This window comes from Amphiprion ocellaris, chromosome 8 (genome assembly GCF_022539595.1).
Source record: "Amphiprion ocellaris isolate individual 3 ecotype Okinawa chromosome 8, ASM2253959v1, whole genome shotgun sequence".
Lineage (NCBI taxonomy): Eukaryota > Metazoa > Chordata > Actinopteri > Pomacentridae > Amphiprion > Amphiprion ocellaris.
In genome coordinates this window covers 20,819,243-20,839,310 of record NC_072773.1, presented here as the reverse complement: position 1 = coordinate 20,839,310, position 20,068 = coordinate 20,819,243, and the positions used below count along the sequence as shown (strand labels likewise).

The following is a 20,068-nucleotide window of genomic DNA, read 5'->3' as shown; positions in this document are numbered from 1 at the left end:
GAGGTCATCTTCCGTTCGGCAGTCGCTAGCAGGAGACGAAGTCAGACAACCGGGAGCGGTGCATGAAACATTATTTTTCTGGGTAACATTACATATTTTCGGATTGTATTTGAAGCAGTTACTATAAACCTGGTAAAAAAAAATAGTGCTCACGTCTTTTAAAACGCTTTAGCTTGTGTTAGCCTCGTTCTTCCAAGTAATATAAATGACAATTTAACTAGCAACTTGCTAACGGCTTTGCTAACACACGGCCGACAGACATAGCGCTCTCAGTGTGATGTTTGGTTTCTTGATATTAGGTTTATTGCCATAGCTGTCGAGGAAGTATGTGTTGTACAATAATTACACGCAGCTTAATTTTATGTAAATGTACTTAATGTTTGAACGGTGAAAGGTGGAGTAAACTGTGAGCTTGGGATGAGTGAAACATGTCAGTGTGTTGCTGAGCGACTTTGAACTGCGACTAAAGACATTACAAATAACCATAGACAGTGCCTTTTTCTTCACTGTCAAGCAACAGCACACCAAAAACTTTGGTTCATGAATAGTCCCCAAACCCATTGTTTCAAAGCTTCAAACATTATATAACTCACATCTTGTCCACTACCAAGAAGATTAAATGATTCACTCAGATCTGATTTAAATTAGGTGTTTTCACATGTGTTTTGTACAATATTAGACACACCCCTAAACCAGTCAACCAAACACACTTGGCTAATTACAGGAATGTGGCACACCTGTTGGGTTACCTGCAGTGTTTGACTGAGTCCTGCTAATAAGTCAGGTTGTAATTGTTGTGGGCCACTTGTATGCGTCACCAGAACAACCTAACATTTGCACATGTGGATCTTTTTATTACTATTTTTTTACATTCCATGCTAACCTGAGTTGTATTTCTTCCCAGTTGAGCAGTTGGGTTTTACACTGTAAATTGCCACACATGGCAGCAGAGGCAGCTCAGCAGGCTGAGGAAAGCGGTACATTAAACCTGTTATTTAAAATTGTGAACAGATAAAGTTATTACTTTTTAAAATATTGACTAATGAAATGTATGCATTTGTTCTTTTCTGACTTTTAAAGATGGGAAAAACTGGGATCCCGACAAACTTATGCCATGTCCTTATGACAAAAACCATCAAATCCGAGCCTGCCGCTTTCCTTACCACCTTATAAAGTGCAAAAAGGTGAGTCAAACACTTGTTTGCAACTAACATCTGTGGTTGATTGTGTCGTGTAGCTGAGCAAAGATTTTTTTTCTCACAATGATATTTGTGCCAATATGTACACTAAGTTCCCATTACTATAGGTACACTTGGTGTACAAACAATCCTAGTCAAATCTAGTAGTCCTCCGTTCTAATGTTTTATGTTAATGTTTCACCAGAGCACATCAATGAGGGTAGAATAAATATTAGAAATATCTCAATGTAGTCCATTATGTTCAACAACATCCGTCAGAATAATCTGATAAAATTGAATCACACCTCGTAAACAATTTGAACAAACCCTGAAAATTATAACCTTCAGAAGGGTGTTAGGCAGGTCTGATTTTGAATTTGTGTGTGCGGCAGTAATCATGTCGTATTGGCAACTGTTAGCTCTCTTTTTACCCTCCGAGTCCCAAGCAGTCTGGGAATTTCTTACTCAGTGTTGGCTCATTTGCACTGCAAAATGAAGACATGTACATCTATGGAAACGGTACAACCATCCCGACAAGTAATGGGAACTCAAACACATCTTTAGTGTAGTGTAACAAAATTAAAATAACATAAATCACAGAATCAAAAATACATAGCAGAGCGCCAATCTAATTTTTTGACTGGTAGCACTGGTGCAACCAACTTTCTCATTTGGTCGAACCTCCCACCTTGTCCCTGCAAAACACATCACTTGCTGAACATTTTCTTACCGATAGACACTATAATTTACCAATGTTTCTAAATGCCCCACATTGGAGGCTGTGGTAGCTGTGGTGCTCAGACAGGTGTGTGACCAAAAGTTACTCTGAAAGGAGTTAAACTAGAGCGTTGCAATGTCAGATTTGTCCAAGATGAAACAGAGTAAATTTTTTTCTACATGCACTCTTTTCTATGAGCAGTGTATGTAGCGCTCCACATTTCATGAGAAGACCGCACTTTTAAGCGTAAATACCACAGTACACTGAAGTTCTAAAAGTACTACTTTCCACCACTGGTAAACACAGTAGCTGCCTGTGCCAGTTAGTGACACAAATACAGCTTTATGATCATCATGCACTCGCACATTGTGACCACTTGAAATTTTAATTGGCACACTCCAGGGCAGTCTGGAGCCCTGCATAGAGGCTATATTAATTGAATTATTTATTTTACAAAAACTCCCTAAGTCAGCATGTACAACACAGGAAGTAACAGCACAGGAAAAAAAAGCTCTGACTCCACAAACTACAGATATTTTACTACCTACAGATGTTGCAGGGCAGAACGGTAGCAACCACTCTTTGATAGAGGATCTTTACCTGCTTCCTAGCACCTAGAGGAATGAATCAGTGCTGTTTTAAGATGAATGTTTAACTGTTATCCTCATCTCTCACTGATACAGAATCATCCCAAACTGGCCAGTGAGCTAAAGACTTGTCCTTATAATGCTCGCCACCTGGTCCACAAGCGTGAGCTGGCACGCCACACTGAGACCTGTGAGAACAGAATGTGTGTTTACACTGAGGACGGTGAGATTGTCATTTGATTGTCTCTGTCTTCATCTGCAGATTCAGATTTGTGTGTTTTGCAGTGTTTGAAAGAAATAATTCTTTCTACAGCTGGAAGCACAAATGGAAATTGGCACGTTCCAGTCAGTACCTGGGTAAACCCGATTGTGATTGAGGATTGGGACAAAGGTATGACTGACAACCACAACTTCTTGTTTTTACACTTTGTTTTTGCACAGATTCAACAAACACAATGTAATTGTTTAAGGTGGAGACAGGTAGGTGTTGCTTCCCTCTGTTTCTGTTCTGGTCTTTATGGAAAGTAATCAGTCTCCTGCTGCACAACTATTCCCTTAGAGTAACAATTAGGTTGGGAGATTAAGATATTCTAACGACATCAGACTTGGAACGTGTGCAACACATTTATTTTCAATGCAGTGTCTGTAAAGATAACAGAGCAGTTGTCTTGCAGAGGCCGACGAGTTTGCAGCGCCGTTCGTGTGGGGCGTCAACACACTCTTGGATCAAATGTAAGTAGTTTGCTCTGTCAGTCTGCCTCAGCTGTCACCACTTGTTTTTCTGTGATTTCCCTTAGATGGTGATTTGTTTTTTTTCTCCCTCTGCAGTCAAGAGACGAGGCCTCCTAACAACCTTGGTCCAAGTTTCAGAGCCCCCAACACCCTCCCATGGTCGGATTAAAAGACCTAATTTGTGTTTCCTGCAGATCCAGACTGAAGCTCAATGTAGGCCTATTGTATGATTGCATGTATGGATATTTACTTTTGTACTAATAAGTTTTTAATTTCCACTACTGTTCTAAGTTGTTGGGAGCTCATTTTAAGTCACTGGATGCAGAAGGTTTTGTTGCGTAAAATATACACACTCAAGCAGCGTCATTGTTTTCTGTGTTCTATTGTCTTGCATTCTTCGTTACCAAAACAGATAGCACTGGTCAAAAAATTGTGTGCTGCTTGTAGTAAACATGTTTATCTGAAGTAATTTTGCGTAGCTGAAAATGAATAATAAACTTGTCCACACGCTTTACAGCACGTGGCTTGAAAATACTACCAGTATGGCTGTGATTTGGGATCAGAATATGAAGGTAATTACACCACACTGACTTCAAAGTACTTCATTACAAGCAGGCAAGTTTATTTATAGAAAACCTTATCATACACAGGAGTTCTTCAAAGTGTTTTACAGGTAAAATATAAAAAAAAATCAATAAAACATGTAATAGAAATTACATCAAAAACATTACAGACAAGTTGACACAGATTTATAGTATAATTAAAATTGAAGCAACTAAACACAAAAAGTTACAAACAATATTTGTATGTAAAAGATAAATTATACAGTAAATTAGGAAAGGCAAAATTAAAATCAAGTGAATAAAAATACAGGCAGTTTAGAATAACACTGATTACCAAAAAGCTTTGGAAACTTGTACAAGAAAAAGTCCAACATTTATAGGATTTAGAAAAAAGTGCAGACGTGTTATTACCTTCATGTTAGAGCATCAATAGTAAAACGACTGTACAAAGGCCCACTTCATAGTATTATATACTCTATGGATTACATTATCAGGGCATTATGTCAATAGTAATAGACCAGTGGTTTACATTTGTTGAAGGTCAAGACTGTATTTGTTTGAAAATAGTTTTTTCTTGATTTGCTCTTCATTAGCACAAATTTCATGACAACAGTTCTGGTTATAGAAGCTCTACGTGTAAATCAACCTGTTTCTGATTCAAATTTAACCATCTTAAAGGTGCCTCTGTCTAGAAATGCAAAGTATAAGGTGTATTTTTTCTTTAAAATTAAGACAAGGGAATCTTATGTTAGAAAATAAACTGGAATATTCTCATTATACTGATGGACCATTTCACTTGTTGCAAGAAATGAGAGCTTGATAGTAAAATATAAACTAAAAGGACTTTATCATGAGATCTCTGCAGGCAACAAATGCATCAGGTTTGATCTTGTCAGCTGAGACCTTTGTGTGCAGCGCTTGCATGTTCTCTTTGTGCCTACACGGTCTTTCTCTGGGTGTTTAACTTTCCCACGCAGTCCAAAGACGTGTGTTAGGATAATTGGTGATTCTTAATTGACTGTAGGTGTCAATGTGCTTGGTCACCTCTTTGTATTAGCCCACCTCAACCCAGTGTCAGCTGAGGTAGGCCCCAGTAGACACATCTACACCTACTTTGTCCTGTAAATAGAAGGAGAAATTTGTAAGATTATGAGAGGGCATCCATCTTGGTGCTTATGGAACAGGGATACAGTAAGACAACCATCATTAACCGGCTTGGAATTAGAAAAACAATGCAGAGAACCTTAAGAAAACACTATGCCTCCACCAAGAGCTCCAAAGGAAGAGGCAGAAAATGGTGGTCTCATTAAAACTCTTTCTGAAGCTGTATTTCATTTGCATATACAGTCATGGAAAAAATTATTAGACCACCCTTGTTTTCTTCAATTTCTTGTTCATTTTAATCCCCGTTACAACTAAAGGTACATTTGTTTGGACACATATAATGATAGCAAAAATAGCTCATAAGAGTTTAATTTAAGAGCCGATATCTAGATATTTTCCATGGTTTTCTTGATAATAGCCAAAATCACTTAATTTCTTCCATCAATATCTGTGGCATTGTACTGCTAAAAACAGTGCTTTTAGGCATTCCATGTTTTCTTTCCTGTCTGTTTTAGTCACATGATGCACACAGGAGTTAGTACTTGATTGCATAACCATTGTTTCTGATGACTGCAGCCTTGTGTCTTGGCATGCTGTCCACCAGTTTCTGACAAAGCAAATTTGCTTTGTTTTTGGGCTTGTGGTTCTACATTTTGTGTTTAGTGATTTTCCACAGGTTTTTAATTGGATTTAGATCTGGTGATTGGGCAGGCCAAGACATAGTTCTAGTGTTCTGGTTCTTCATCCATGCTTTAACTGAGCTTGCCATGTGACAAGGGGCATTATCTTGTTGGAAAATCCAGGCATTGGAGGCAGGAAAGAGTTTTCCAGCTGATGGAAGAAGACTGTTTTCAAGAGTAGCCCTGAACATGACCTGGTTCATTTGCCCTGTTCCACCCAAACTGTAACAACTCCAGATCCTCACTGATCCACCCCCATGTTTTACCTTAGGGGCAATACAGTCTGGTTTCTAAGCTTCTCCAGGCTTCCTTCTAGCCTGTAAGTTGGTTGGAGTGGACATCAACTGAAAACTGGTTCCATCACTGAACAGAATCTTAGCCCAATCATCAACAGTTCAATCCTTGTGATCCCCAGCAAAGAGTAACCGGGCTTTCCTCTGCCTTTCACTGATGAGGGGCTTCTTCCCTGCCCTGTGTGACTTCAGACCAGCTTCAAGAAGTCGATGTCGAACTCTCCTTGCCGAACAAGTCACATTTCTCCACAGTGTTCACTCTTTTTTAAGGTCCCTGTAGGTCTGACGACGATTCCTGACACAGGAATGGATGAGTTCACAGTTGTAGAAAGATGCTTGGTAGAACCATGTTCAGCTTGTTATTTCTTGGTGTAAGTAAATGATCCACCATGAGGTGTAACATGTGACTCTTGAGTGAACTACTTTGAGGATCATTGCATCTTGAAAATGATCCTGGCTTTAAATTTGGATTTCGGATGTACTGAGAATCCTGGGTATAAACCGTAAGTGTTTATGGCAGTGATCATTCACTCACCTCATAAAAATATATGACCAAGTATCTCTAAAGAACAGCAAATCTTTTGTGTAGTTAAATGAGTCAGAGGTTGAAAACTGTAATAGGAGATGGCACGTCTTCAGATAATAGTAAACCAATGCAAAGCTCATCAAAAACAATATACAAATATAAGAAAATCGATAAGAAAAATCTTGAAATATGGAAAGGAAAATTAAAGACGGACATTACATATCCACACATATTGCAGACTGGACAATATATATGTTGTCGATTTAAATCTCTTGTGGTCATTTTGTGTCTTTCACTTTAAGTATCTGTCTTGATGGTTGTTTTATTTTTTAGAGTCAGTTTGAGTCTCACTGTGGTCATTTGTGGCTGTAGTCGATTTTCGTCTTTTTGTTTTTGTTGACTATTTTAGTTTCCTTGTGGTCATTTTCTATCTCCCTGGTATCAGTTTATCTTTTTAATGGTCCTTTTTTTGTATCTTTGTGGTTTTATTTCCATTTGAGTCATTTTGAGTCTCTTAATGGCCATTGTCCTTCTCTTTGTATTAACCTCAAATCCTTGTGGTCATTTTGTGCAATTTTGTTATGTGTTTCCATCTCTCTGTGGTCAATTTGTGTCTCTTTGTGGTCGTAGTGTGTCTAATTATTTTCTCTTAGTGGTTATTTATATGTCTGGCAACATTTTGGATTTCTTTGTGGTTGATTTGTGTCCCTTAGTTGATTGTTGGGTTGACTTTACCAGAAGAAACGATTATACCAAACAAACTGTTTTTTAATGATAATATCTGCATTGGATGTGAGGATGGGAAATTTGGACTGTGATGATTTATAATGACTGATTTAGTCCATCTCCATGATGCTGTTGCTTATTTAAGAAGCAGCTGAGAGCCTCAACATACTAACTGTTATTGGGTGGCCACTGGATGGCGCTACTTGTCAACTTTCTACTGGACACACTTACTATGGCCGCCTGTTTTCTCTGTCCTTTGGAAACACTAGTCCTTTGATTTGATTATCACCGTTTGATTCAAGTAGCTCCTCTGATTATCTGACATTTTTATTATGAGCACTTTACAGTCATAAAGATACAAGATTTCACTGCTGTCTTTGGCTCCATGTTGAGTAAACTGTCCAGGTGAAAACTGCTGCGTTGAGCTCAGAGTGATAAGTGTCAGGATAAGTCCAGTGTGAGGGCGGCCCGCCAGCACACTCTGTCATATCTAAGTGGCATTATTGATTTCATGTGATGACTGTCTATTTTAGTTGTGGCTATTATTGGAAGTGTCCAGAGGGGCTCTATGCTGTCCTGTCACCATCTGTAAGGATGAGATATGACTCCTCAGAAATGAGGACGTGCTTGAACCTGTGGTCCATACAGGCCTCTTGTATGTTTCAGGGAGTTGGCTCCTCCTCTTACATGTACTGGACATGTGTTACTATACAGAAAATTTGCTGAGTGTCAAGAAAAGGCTTATGTAAATTTTGAACTTTTGTATAGTCAAAAATTTAAAGAGGCATCTGCAAGTAGCCAGCAATTTATAAATATAGCTCTTTGGATGTTGAGTTTTTCTTCACATGGAAGAATCTTCACAGTTGTATTAGTATCTGCTGCTCAGTCTACTGCTGTAAATCAGATCTCATTACAGTTCCTTTAGAGACATCATCATAGACAGGGAGGTACTCTATGTTTTACTATGTCCAGTGTCGTATAAAGTACTTAGAAGATAAGAGAAAAAACAGCTACACAAAGTCTTACACTGCATGTAAAAATCCATCATTTTGCCTACTTAGAAGCACAAAAGTATAAGCAAAGTTAAAGCATTTTAAGCACAAAGTACAAGTCAGGATTATGTTATTATTACTAAATTAGTATTATTAATGATATATTTACAATGACCAATCCCTATCCTATTATTTATTGAAGCATGTTTTTTTAAAAATAGCTTACTGAGAGCCAACAGTTCTGACACGCTGGCTTCTTCCACCTTCAACAAGACTACACTCATATGGGTCTTTGAGTGTGTTGTGCTGTATTTTATGAAATGTAGGCTTTTAAACTATATTGCATATGCTTTATCAGAAAGTATGTTGATTTAACTACTGTATTTATTGTGATGTAATTACTAATTACATATTTTGAATCGCAACAGGCAAGGGGGCTTTACATCTACACTTATAAACGCACAAAAAAGTAATTCTCAGCACCTAATACCACCATTTAATAAAATCTAATCTGCTTAACATTATATTGATGTGGGGTTTAAAGTCAAATTTCTACATTAGTTGATTTATAAGTATATTCAAGTTGAGGTAATTTAATGGAATTTTCTTGATAACTTGAGTTCCGGATTTTTGAGTTCAGAGGTTTCTCTATCCTAACACGATTGGACGATTTGAGATAGTCAGGTCAAGTCACAGTGGCACCAAAGTGCTTTCTGGCAATAAAGATTATGAGTGGCATTACAGATGCACCTAACAAATTGAAATGTTCGTTTGAACGCCCTATGGTGTTATTTATAGTGTGATTTTACCAGAATAATTTACATATTGAAATTAAAACCCTACAAAAATGATGTAAAATAGTACTTTATCAAACTAATATACATTACATGTACCTCTTACATGTACTGTAAGAGGTGTTCTTAATTATGGAGAATATAACCTAACTAATGTAATTATAATGGAAGGACCCTATGGTGTTAAATTACAGAACTTAACCTAAGTAATATAGATAGTAAGGCTAAGAAACTACAGCACTATTGTTTTTTTTTTGTTTTATTTTTTTATTGTTAAGACGAATATTTACAATACCTTTGATTGTAGAGGAAAAGCTAATTCCCATAACTCAGTGTAATCTGTTGGTTGAACATAATTTTATTAGGAGTTGTCATAACTCACAGACATTGATAAAAATCGTTGCATTAACTCCTTTCGTTAAGTGCAGACACTATTACATAGAACGTGCATTTTTCCTTTACAAGTAAATAAATCAAAATTAATTTAAATGTTGCAGTTGAATCAGGTGAATCTACTTTTAAAATCTTGAAGTATATCAAGGAATTGCATTTTATGAGCTGACTGTATGCTTTATACGAAAAACTTGAAAGAATTTGACAGGCAACCATGATTGTTAAATATAGGCTGTGAACAAAAATGTAAGGAAAAGAGGAAGCTGTGTTCAAATACAACACAAACACCCCAAAACTCCAACTAAATACAACATTTGAGTAAAAACTTACAGTTATTTTAATACATATGAAACAGTGTCTTCTCTACTAAGAGGTTTGTGATAAAAACAGAGTGTAACCTAGTAACTGTTTAGTCTAATGATCTGTATTTCCTATTGAGATCCTGTGTTTCTCCTCTTACATCATTATGTTGTGACTATTGATTAGTAATAAACCTTTTCCCCTCTTTCGGTTGTAAATCTAATACAAAATCCATATTAGCAAAGAGTCCTGCCAACCTCAAACATAAAGTGAAACACAATAGCCTCTGGATATCCTGTTCCAGACTGACTGCCCAGTAAAAGACAGCAGTGGGAGCAGAACTGTAAGTCCACTGGGCCAAAGAAACAAACTGTGAACTGTCGTTACACCAGAAACTTTCTTTTTCCTGTTCAGATGATTTGATGCAAACGCATTAAAGTGGAATGAGCCTTTAAGACATTTCAAAGTTTTTATAAACTGGGTCACTTTATATCTGTCTCCCAGAAAACAGATTTTTTTTAAAATTTTTTTTTAAATGACAAAATCTGTATTCGTGTCACACACACACTGTCATGTTTCTGGGCTTCTCTAGTGAAATATTTGGATACACTTACAAATTCAACACTTTTTCATGTTTTTTTTCTATTTTTACAGTTTAGAGAAAAAAATGAGGACATCGAAACTGTGAAGTAACACATTTGGATTCATGTAGTAAGCAAAAAAATAATAATTTTTCATATTTTAGACTCTTAACAGTATCTTTCAGCTCTACACGCTCTTCATTCACTGAGTCTGTGTCATGAGGTCGTCATCTGGAGCTTTTCCAACATTCTGGGAGTAGCATTTGTTGGCTGCTTGTTCTTCACTCTGCAGTCCAACTCATTCCAAACCTTCCCCACTGGGTTTAGGTGGTGACCGTTGAGGTCAGGGCATCTGATGCAGCACATTCTTGGTCTGTTGCTTGGTCAAGTTGCCCTGATGGAACCTGAAGGTGAGTTATGGCTTAATGTCCTGCTAAAAAAGTAATGGTGGTTCCACTAAGCTTAAACCAGATGGGGTAGTGCGCCACTGCAGGATGTTGTGATGGCCATGCTGCTTAACTGTTGCCTGGAATTCTGATTAAATGACCAACAGAGTCACCAGTAAAGACACCACAACACAATCACAGCTCCTCCATGTTTCACAGTGGGAATCACACATGCAGATACCATCATTCACCTTCTATGTGTCTCACAAGCAATCTAACCAAAGTCCAGATTTCTGCTGGTTTAATATCCATTTCTTGTATTTCTTAGTCCAAGTAGTTCTCTTCTTGCTCTTGGTCTCCCTCATTCGTGGTTTATTTACAACAGTTCCACCATGAAGGCCTGATTCACAGTCTCCTTCCATAGTCGATGTCGAGATGTGTCTTCTGCTTGAACCCTGGGAAACATTGATGATCTGGGACCGAATCTGATTTCTAAAGCCTTAATGAACTTCTTCCTCATGAGAGACAGTTTTATCGCAGCATTTGATGTTTTTTGAACCTGGAGAGACTTCGAATGGAAAGTAACTGACATTTTCTGAACTGACTGACCCTTACATCTTAAAGTAATGAGGAATGGATGGTATTTGGGTTTTTTTTGTTTTCGTTTCTTACCTAATTGAGTTTTCCTTGCCATAATTGCGAAGAGAATTAGTAATACAAACATTATAGAGCAGTAAACCAACACTACCTCGCATGGCAAAATTAAAGAAAAGCCCTTGAATGAGTTGGTGTGTCTGAACTTTTGACCGTCGCTGTAAATTATTCAAGTTTGGGGACATATTTAACCTTATCATTTGACTGAGTGAAGTAAAAACCATTGCATTCAGCCTCACGGTTTCTTCTTTTGTGACACAGCAAAGAGTTTATATCACAATTCAAGTCAGAAGATGTAGCCTTTGGTGAAGAAGAGTTTTAACAAAAAAACTAATCTCTGCAGGTCTAATGTTCATTTCTTGTGTTTCTTGGTCCAATCAGGTCTTCTCCTCTTGTGGTTTGTTTGCTGCAGTTCCTCCCTGAAGGCCACACAGTCTCCTAGATGTTGAGATGTGTCTTCTGGGAAACACTGATGTGGGACCCAATCTGAGGGGCTGTTAACTGGTGATTTCTGAGACTGTATTGAGCTTCCGTTCTGCAGCAGAGTGAACTCTTGGTCTGCCTCATGAGAGTTTCATGGCAGCATTTGATGTTTTTTGCACTTGAAGAAACCTTGAAAATTGTATTTTCTAATTGACCCGCGTAGAAAATAAGGAAAACTCCTTGATTGAGCTGGTGCATCTGAACTTTTGACCGGCACTATAAATTTAACATGTTTGGAGACATCTATAAACCCCTCCATTTGATTTAGTAAACTAAAAGCTGTTGAGTGTCCGGCTTTATCTCTTCTTCATTGGTGACAGCATAGAGTTTATATCACACTGCAGGTCAAATGTGACTCTTACAAAACTGTTCACGCTGCCTGCTGGACACTCTGCAAACATGTTTCAGGCACGCCTCTGAAACCGAAGCCTCTCTGCTGGGCTCATTTTATTAATGTGGCATTCTCATTTTCTCTCAGACATGCACAATGTGCAGTGGACAGTTTGTCCCCTGGAGCTCCTCTCTACACTATCTTTATCACCCACATAGGTTCTGTAATTGGAGTGATGCTGACTTTATCCAGTTACTGTTATTGCATAAATCCTATCTTTGCGAGTTCACAATTGTGAATAATATTCCAACTTATGGTACGTCTGAATCCAAAAGCAAAGTCTGTTTTCAGTGATACAACACTGCAGGATGTCAGAATCACTTTGGACTAACTGCAGTAAATCTACAACAGTCTATGTTTGTCATTAGATAGATGCATATTTAAAGAACAATATATAGATCTACAGTACAGTGTAGTGATGTACTGATTTTGGACAAAGTGAACTGTGTGAAGATAAAGGTCAGATAACTGCTGGTACAAATTCATAACAAGAAAACCTTTTTAAGGAAACATTATATAGCAGCTGGAACCAGTCAGTGTGTTATTGGCACCCTATTCATATGACTAAATTACCATGTTGTGAAATCAGGTTGATTGCTGTTGTTTATTGAAGAACTTGTTCTGTGTTTAAAATGCATCACTTTTGTACTGTGGTTTTATAAGCTGACATACGCTGATGAGCCACAACATTAATGTGATTTCCTGTGTCTGTCCCTTATGAGGCCTGGATACAGGACCTCTGGAGGTGTCCTTTGGTGTCTGGCACTGGGAAGTTGGCAGCAGATCCTTTGGGTCCTGTGAGTTGGAAGGTGGTGCTTCTCCAGATCGGCGTTGTTCCAGGGCATCGGGTGCACACTCAGTCATACTGGGGTCTGGGGCCGCTGGACGTTGGGCTCTTCGTTGTGTTTCTTGCGCTCTACCTCAGCAGCCTTGTGGCGTGTCAGGGCACATTGTCCTGATTAGGGAGGCTGCTGCCATGGGGGCTGCGCTTGTTGTACTATGTGTCAAAGTAAAATCCACATGAGGACCAAAGGTTTTTGAGCAGAACATTGAATTTCAATGCAAACTTGCCTGTCAGTTGTTCTAATGTTGTATCGGATTTGTGTCACAAGCTAGTATTTCAATATTTGTAGCGCCACTGCGTGTGCTGTTTATTTCCATGTCTTTGAGTGTTTTCTCAGGTTGTGTGTGTGATCTTCACTACTCAGCAGGTTTTGGAGACAGCAATGTCAGTATTATTTTGATTCAGACTGAATAATCTCAGCAATGGATGGAGTGCAGTAAAATTCTGTCATGAAAATCATGGTCTCCACACCAAGAAACCCCCTGACTTTGGTGGCATTCTTCAAGCCCCCTCATGATGTTGTCTTGATTACAGTTGGATGGATTGCAGTGGAATTTGTTTGACTTTCATTTTTTTTGGCCTTTTTGCCTTTTATTGATAGGTGCAATGGAGACAGACAGGAAAGGAGGGAGAAGAGTTGGGGTAAGACATGCAGCAAAGGGCAGTGGGTGGGAATCGAACCCAGGCCAATGCATCAGGGACCAGCCCCTGAACATGGGTCGCCCGCTTAGCCCGTTGAGCTATCCAGGCTCCCCCAGAAAGATTTTTTTTATGGCTTGGGTGATTCTCCATCAGGTCAAAAGGGTTTCTGTGCCTTAAGTGTAAACTTAGACTTGTGTACTCCTCTTGCTTTCCGTCTCTCTTTGCCTGTGACCCATGATCTTGAGCCTCTACATTCCTGCTGACTTCGTCTGTTTTGGACCACTACGGATGGTCATAAATTCCCACGTGCTGTTAACAGGTGGACCTGAGTAATCTATAACCTATCATGTATAAATAACCTTTTATCAGCCTGAATTGTGGCACTTTTCCCATAACATTTGTGTCAAGACTTACGAGGTGTGCATTCATGTGTTGACACATACGCACACACATGCAAACATGCATACATATAGTAGTGTGGCAGTATACAATGATGAAGTAGTCTGGGTCATTTGAGACAGGCCTGGGAATTCCACCGGCTTCTAAAAAGAGAGCAGCACATAACTAGCAGCGAGGTGGGTGAGGGCACATTTTCAACAGTATGTTCTGATCTGTTGCCAAAAGAAGAAGCTGCACTTGACTGAGGCTTACAGGCTGCTGGCACAGCAGCACACTCAGCACGGACACACAGTGGAAGAATAAACAGTGGACTAACATCCTTGATATAAAATGACAAATGTTGTTAAGTCAGTGTTTATGAAAAGAAATGGTGTCCTTGCTCATGTGGGGGATAATTTTTTTTAATAACCCCAACGACCACGCTATTTAATATACATTTCTGAATATTCTGGGTAAAGAGGACAAAAGCATTTCAAATATGCAGTCGAACATTTTATTTCATGTTTAGCTGCAGTAAAATATAACATCGTAGTATGTAAAAATTACAGGCCCAAAACAAAATCGCCCAAGACTGTAGAATACAGCTCAGGTGGCAACAACACCAGCTGGTTAAAAACAACTTTAGAATCATTTACAAACGAGACCAGTGCGTAAGACTGTACAGGGTGATACACAGTATATTAGCTGCTCAATGTCGATTCATGATACATGAATGATACTACTGATTAATCCTGTAGGTTTACCCTACTTTACCATCACCAAAAATATATGGTGGCATAAATATAAAGCACACAGGAGCTTTGAGTGACTTTTACCTTGGATGTTGATGTGCGTAGACTGACTCCAAAGTCTGTACAAAGTGGTTCTATGAATTAAACTGCTTGTTTAAACACACTATAGCACCAGAAGAAATTGAAACAGAAATATGACTATTTTCAATACTTGAGCTAAAGATATCACAATAATGCTTTTATCATTGAAATGATGGTGCAAATATTATTTGCATTGACTTTGTAGCTGTTTGGAAAGTTCAGTCATGTTCTCTCCATCAGAAATGTTTCCATTCATGGCACCTTGTTGTATGTAAACAGCCACCTTTTGGTCCATGAGGTGGCCTATCTAATTCCATCCAGAGAGTCCACAACTTCTTGGAGAAACAAACTAGGAGGAGTATTATGTGATGGCTCCACATTCATGCTGCTTCCACAAGTTTTATGACTGTAAAATTCAGAAGCATCATTTTTCTTCTGATAATCCCTAAGGATTATCATTCTGCTTAGCTTCTTGCAGTTTCACTTTGTTACCTGGAGTTTAAGTGCTCAGTCTGGCTCTCAAATGAACTCCAGGTTTTATAGTAGAGATGGTCGATCTCCCATCTCGCACTCAAAATGGAAGCGTATCCATGAAGATTTTTTCCACTATCGGTGGTGGAGGAACGAGGTCTTCCAGTTTAAGGTAAAAGATGCGCTGGAGGCCTTGAGTGTACAGAGTCCTGAGCTCTGGCAGCTTCCCGAGAAGTCTGGACAGATAATTTGGCCGCGAGGAGTCGGAGCTGCAGCCAGAGACGTGATCTTTAAGGCAGGTGATGAGCTGGTTCTGCAAGTCCTCAACGCGTTTTGGCTCCTTAAGACCATGTCGGTCTGCAGACGAAAAGAAGAGACATGATTCGAATAAGACTTAGGATTTGTTTTTCTGACTTTAACCAAATAATGCACATTGATAAAATTATACAGTGACAAATCTGATTTGTATGGTTTATCTACTCATCTCCTTTAACAAACACTGCAACTCTTGACTGTATTTGGAAAATGTTTATGCAAAACCTGAACTATATTTAGTTGACATGTTTGCTGTGTGAATGCAGCCACGCTGAAACAATTCCTTGCCTGTAAACGTAAACCTTCATTGTGGTTATGTTTAGGTCTGCTGTGATACGTGACATCTTCTCTGTGTTGTATATGAGGTCCAGTTACATTTTGTCCGACACCTGTCGCGTCAATCCTGTGTTGTGTAACTGCTGTTTATTGTCCATTGCAATGACACTTGAAGAAGACGCCTGGTGGACGCTGCTGTCACAGCTGATAGGACCAACTGTGTTCGAATGAAAATCTTACCGGTGATTATGACGAGGGCAGTGAGGCAGGAGAAGGACGAAACATCCAGCTTCATGCGGTGGAGACTCTGAGAAAACTCCAAGATGGAGTCAATCCATTCCCCAAAGCTACGGACACACTGTAATTTATGAAGTACAGCTCCGTTGCAGAAGATGAGCTTGTCTGTTTTGGGATTGGACCTTTTAAAAGAAAAGCACAGGTTTTTAGTTTGTTCAAAAGTCTTAAAGTTACTACTAACAATTTGGCTAAATCCACAGCAAAAATGTGCAGGAAGTTGCACTCACCGGTATGCAAGACGCAGAATGAAAAGTTCAACAAACGCAGATTCCAGCAGCAGTTCCTGATCCTCAGAGCAGAACTCAGAGAAACCTGGGATGCTGTTTGCCCACTTTTTGATAACCTCCATGGAGGCTGTCAGTAAGTCGTAAAACTGTTTGATGTCACTGGCGTCCTCCTTGTGGTTCACGCTGACATCCGTCTCAACATACTGAAATTACAGGCAGCACAGACGTTACAGGAGACACTTCATTCAGAGCTGGTGAGGAATTTTTCCTCAAAGTACAAAATAAATTGAAGGAATGTTGTTTCTTCTTACCTTGGAATAATCCAGCGTGCCGAGGCTGGGGTTTGAGTCGATGTGGGCCCTCACGAGAGAAGCGATCATGCTCACTGGGGACACAGCGGCCGTCACATCCTGAACAACTTTAGGCTTGGAAGGAAGACGACCTCTTCGACCTTTCAGACTATCGGTTCTCACAACTGGAAAAATGGTGACATCAGTGTTATTATATGTTCAAGATAGGTTAAAAACTGTGGGAAAACTGTGGAAGTAAAAATTATAGCAAGCATGCGGAAAATAATGATATTTTTAGCTGACTGACTATTGATAAAAGCATACATTTTTGATGTGAACATTATGTACAGTTTGGATCTTTTTTGTTTTTGTTCTTTTACAGTCAACATGTAAATAAATATTTTTCTGTGATTTTTCTGAGATTATTTTCAATCCTAAATATACAGAATTTTCTTTCAAATAGTAGCAATTATCTGTAAAATAGCAATATTGTTTAATGATTTAGATGCAGTTAAAAATGTGTTGAAAAAGGATAAATTACCATTTGTAAAAGAGAGTTTGATGTGGACATTATTTACATTTTTGTCCTGTTTTTTTTTTAATAGTTATGGTCTGTAAAATAACATTCAATTGTTCAAAGAAATTAGAGATAAAACGTTTTTTTCAAAGTGTAATTTTTTTTATAGTGTAGGTTCACACTGATCTCACCTTCCCTGACCATGCCCGCAGCCAGACACTTCTGGAAACGACAGAACTGGCATCGATTCCGTCTCCTCTTGTCCACAGGGCAGTCCTTGTTGGCCAGGCAAACATACTTGGAATTTTTTTGAACTGTTCTCTGCAGGGAAAAAAAAAGAAAAATTACTCTAAACTGGCTCGAAACATTCAGCCAGATAACACCTCCTTCTACGGAGAGCGTCTGGGTTTCCAAACATGAATTCGCTGCACAGACAACTCAGATCTTATTACCTTGAAAAACCCTTTGCATCCTTCACAGGTCCGGACCCCGTAGTGCTGACAGGAGGCGTTGTCCCCACACACAGCGCAGCAGCCCTCATTTCCTCTTGGACTTTTTAACTTGGGTGATAAGCTTCCATCCAGCTGGTCAGTGCCATCCAGGCTGCATTGCTGCTCCATCGCCAAGGCAGGGAAGGTCAGTGCAGATGGGTGAGGATGGGCCAAAGTGAAAGGGTCCTGCTCTTGGGATTGACCCAAATGAGACATGTCCTCCAAGGACCCTGAACCGAACGTGAAGAAGGACGGTGTTACCGAGGCCTCCTCAGCCGCCCAGTATCCTGGACTGGGCGAGTAAGGCCCAAAGGCTGAATCCCAGGTGGATGCATGCTGACTCTGGAACCCGGGGGTGCAAGGAGAGGAAGCCGATGCAGGACTGCCAAAATAATCAGACCCACTGGGGGACACAGCCTCATCCGGGTGACTCAACATGAAGGGTCCAGGGTAGCAGCCAAATACTTGGAGTTCATCCAACTTAAAAGGGATCTCCTGGCCTGACGAGGGAGTGATGTGGGCAGGAGTTGTGGTAAACTGGCATGAATATGCATCAAAGTCTCCCGCCTGAGTGCCCACCAGGGAGCTGATGCTTGGCAGGGATGGAGCGGAGAGGTGGTCCCGTGGGCTGCTCATATCCTCAGCCAGCCGGGAGATAAAGTCTGTGTTCTGACGCTCCGAGCTGCCGAGGCTGTTCTCATAGGGCTGAGATCCATGCTGGGGGTGGATGCAAGTCATGTCTGCAAAAGACTGAAACACACCAAATGGAAATGCACAAAAGTATTAAAATCTCTCTGCATCCTTTACAACTTTGAGATTAAAAAGCACAACTAAAAACATCAAATGTGTTAGCTAAATTATTTAATGAACAAAGCAGTGTTGCGATCATAAACTAGATGTACAGATGAGAAAACAAACAGGTAGTCAACGTAGAAGTCAGAAAGAAGAAAAAACTTTTTAACTTTAAATTCTAGTAACTTTACAGTTTCTGCAAACACAGTTTCAAATTCTTTTTCTGTTCTTCTGTGCTTTAATATGAGTTTTCAACAAGTTCACAAACACCCTCCATTTAATGACAGTTTTATTTTCCTAGAATGAATAGCTCCTAAAACATTGTTAACCCTTTGATGCATAACCTGGGTCAATAGTGACCCAAATCCAATGGAAAATGGGTATCTCCTCATGTGGTCTATGCATCAAAGGGTTACAAGTGCAAAAAGCAACTTCTTTTAGATATCTTTATTTAATCTTTAATATAGGACTCTCCTGCAAAAATGAGTTACTTGGCCCCAGTTTTCTCCCCTGTCTGAGCACAGTATAGGTTCACTGTGTGGTAAACACAAATTAGTGATGCTCCATGTTGGCACTGCATGAACAGAAATATTATAACATCCATGTACTGTAGTTGCCTCAGATTTGTAAAGCTGAGCTTATAAACCACCTGTCACATTGTGAAGCAGTGGTGTTCAGGGACCACTGGGGATTTTAAATGCAGGATTCATTTTATGAGAAAACCTAAAATGTCACCTGCTCTGCGAGGCCACAGTCTTGTGTCACCTTATTGTAAATTACTAAGCACGTCTGCAAAGTGCAGGATGTGGGGTTGACTTTCAGACAGGGGCTTGGTGCCAGCAAGAATCACGTGTCACATCCTGGATGGAAAACACTGGGGCAACCACTTGGCACACATCACACTTTAATTCTGCTCTTATTTTAGCACAGATGTGAATGGATGCTGAGATACAACACAGCCTGCAGATGTAACTTTCCTTCATTCTGTGACATTTAAAGTTGTTCCATTTAGAGTGCCAGCATCGCTGCAGCTGTAACAAGACTTTAAAATAACTTTCTGTGTTAGAGTCGGCTGTAAAGATGAAGATAATGAGCGTTTCTTACCTTTTTGGTCCGTCTACAAGTGTTTGAAACTGTGCGTACTCCACAAGCGACCATCCGTCATGTTCGGTGTCTCCTGCTCTGGATCAGTCTGTCTGCTCTGCGCAGTACCTTTATGCGATCAGCTTCATTGTACCCATGACGCCACCGAAAGGTTTCCATACAAGGCCGTGAGGTGGGCGGGGAGATTTCCAGCCTGCGGGCCAATCACGGTGCGCCTTCGAGAGAATAGTCGCCGGATGACGCACTCCGGGATTCCGTTGACGCGCGTTCAGCGAAGAACCGCAGCATTGTCTCTCTCTCTCTCTCTCTCCCTCTCTCTCACACACACACACACACACACACACACACACACACACACACACACACACACACACACACACACACACACACACACACACACACACACAGAGAGAGAGAGAGAGATAAAACTCCACAAATCCGACTATAACTCACAACAAGTGTCTCTGTCAGTTTGTGATCAGTTTTACTGATCAAACGGAAAGAGAGGTG

General features: G+C 39.7%; 2 protein-coding genes across 3 annotated transcripts; one reads left to right on the top strand and one right to left on the bottom strand.

The window, feature by feature from the left end:
- On the top strand, positions 1-3,752 carry zgc:56699 (uncharacterized protein LOC405758 homolog). Of its 2 annotated transcripts, none has more exons than XM_023292624.2 (7): positions 1-82; positions 905-977; positions 1,081-1,184; positions 2,580-2,706; positions 2,797-2,874; positions 3,158-3,215; positions 3,312-3,752. In XM_023292624.2, the coding sequence occupies exons 2-7, from the start codon at positions 941-943 to the stop codon at positions 3,382-3,384; spliced, it is 477 nt and encodes a 158-aa protein (XP_023148392.1). In that variant the 5' UTR covers positions 1-82; positions 905-940; the 3' UTR covers positions 3,385-3,752. The 2 variants fall into 2 exon arrangements, with proteins under 2 accessions (XP_023148392.1, XP_023148540.1); XM_023292772.1 differs by lacking the exon at positions 1-82 and adding an exon at positions 722-784.
- A 10,693-nt stretch (positions 3,753-14,445) lies between these two features.
- On the bottom strand, positions 14,446-19,673 carry nr4a1 (nuclear receptor subfamily 4, group A, member 1). The gene is made up of 7 exons (XM_023292499.3): positions 19,559-19,673; positions 17,624-18,412; positions 17,363-17,492; positions 16,676-16,839; positions 16,365-16,567; positions 16,081-16,259; positions 14,446-15,606 (listed from the first exon to the last, which is right to left on the bottom strand). Exons 1-7 carry the CDS (start codon positions 19,610-19,612, stop codon positions 15,350-15,352), a joined length of 1,776 nt encoding a protein of 591 aa, XP_023148267.2. The 5' UTR covers positions 19,613-19,673; the 3' UTR covers positions 14,446-15,349.
- Positions 19,674-20,068: the final 395 nt, after the last annotated feature.

Coding starts and splice junctions, on each gene's coding strand:
- zgc:56699 (XM_023292624.2), top strand. CDS start 941: ATGGCAGCAGAGGCAGCTCAGCAGGCTGAGGAAAGCG. Junction 978..1,080: donor TCAGCAGGCTGAGGAAAGCG/GTACATTAAACC, acceptor TGACTTTTAAAG/ATGGGAAAAACTGGGATCCC. Junction 2,875..3,157: donor GATTGAGGATTGGGACAAAG/GTATGACTGACA, acceptor GTTGTCTTGCAG/AGGCCGACGAGTTTGCAGCG.
- nr4a1 (XM_023292499.3), bottom strand. CDS start 19,612: ATGGTCGCTTGTGGAGTACGCACAGTTTCAAACACTTGTAGACGGACC. Junction 17,493..17,623: donor GATGCAAAGGGTTTTTCAAG/GTAATAAGATCT, acceptor TTTTCCCTGCAG/AGAACAGTTCAAAAAAATTC. Junction 16,840..17,362: donor TGCGGGCATGGTCAGGGAAG/GTGAGATCAGTG, acceptor CCATTTTTCCAG/TTGTGAGAACCGATAGTCTG.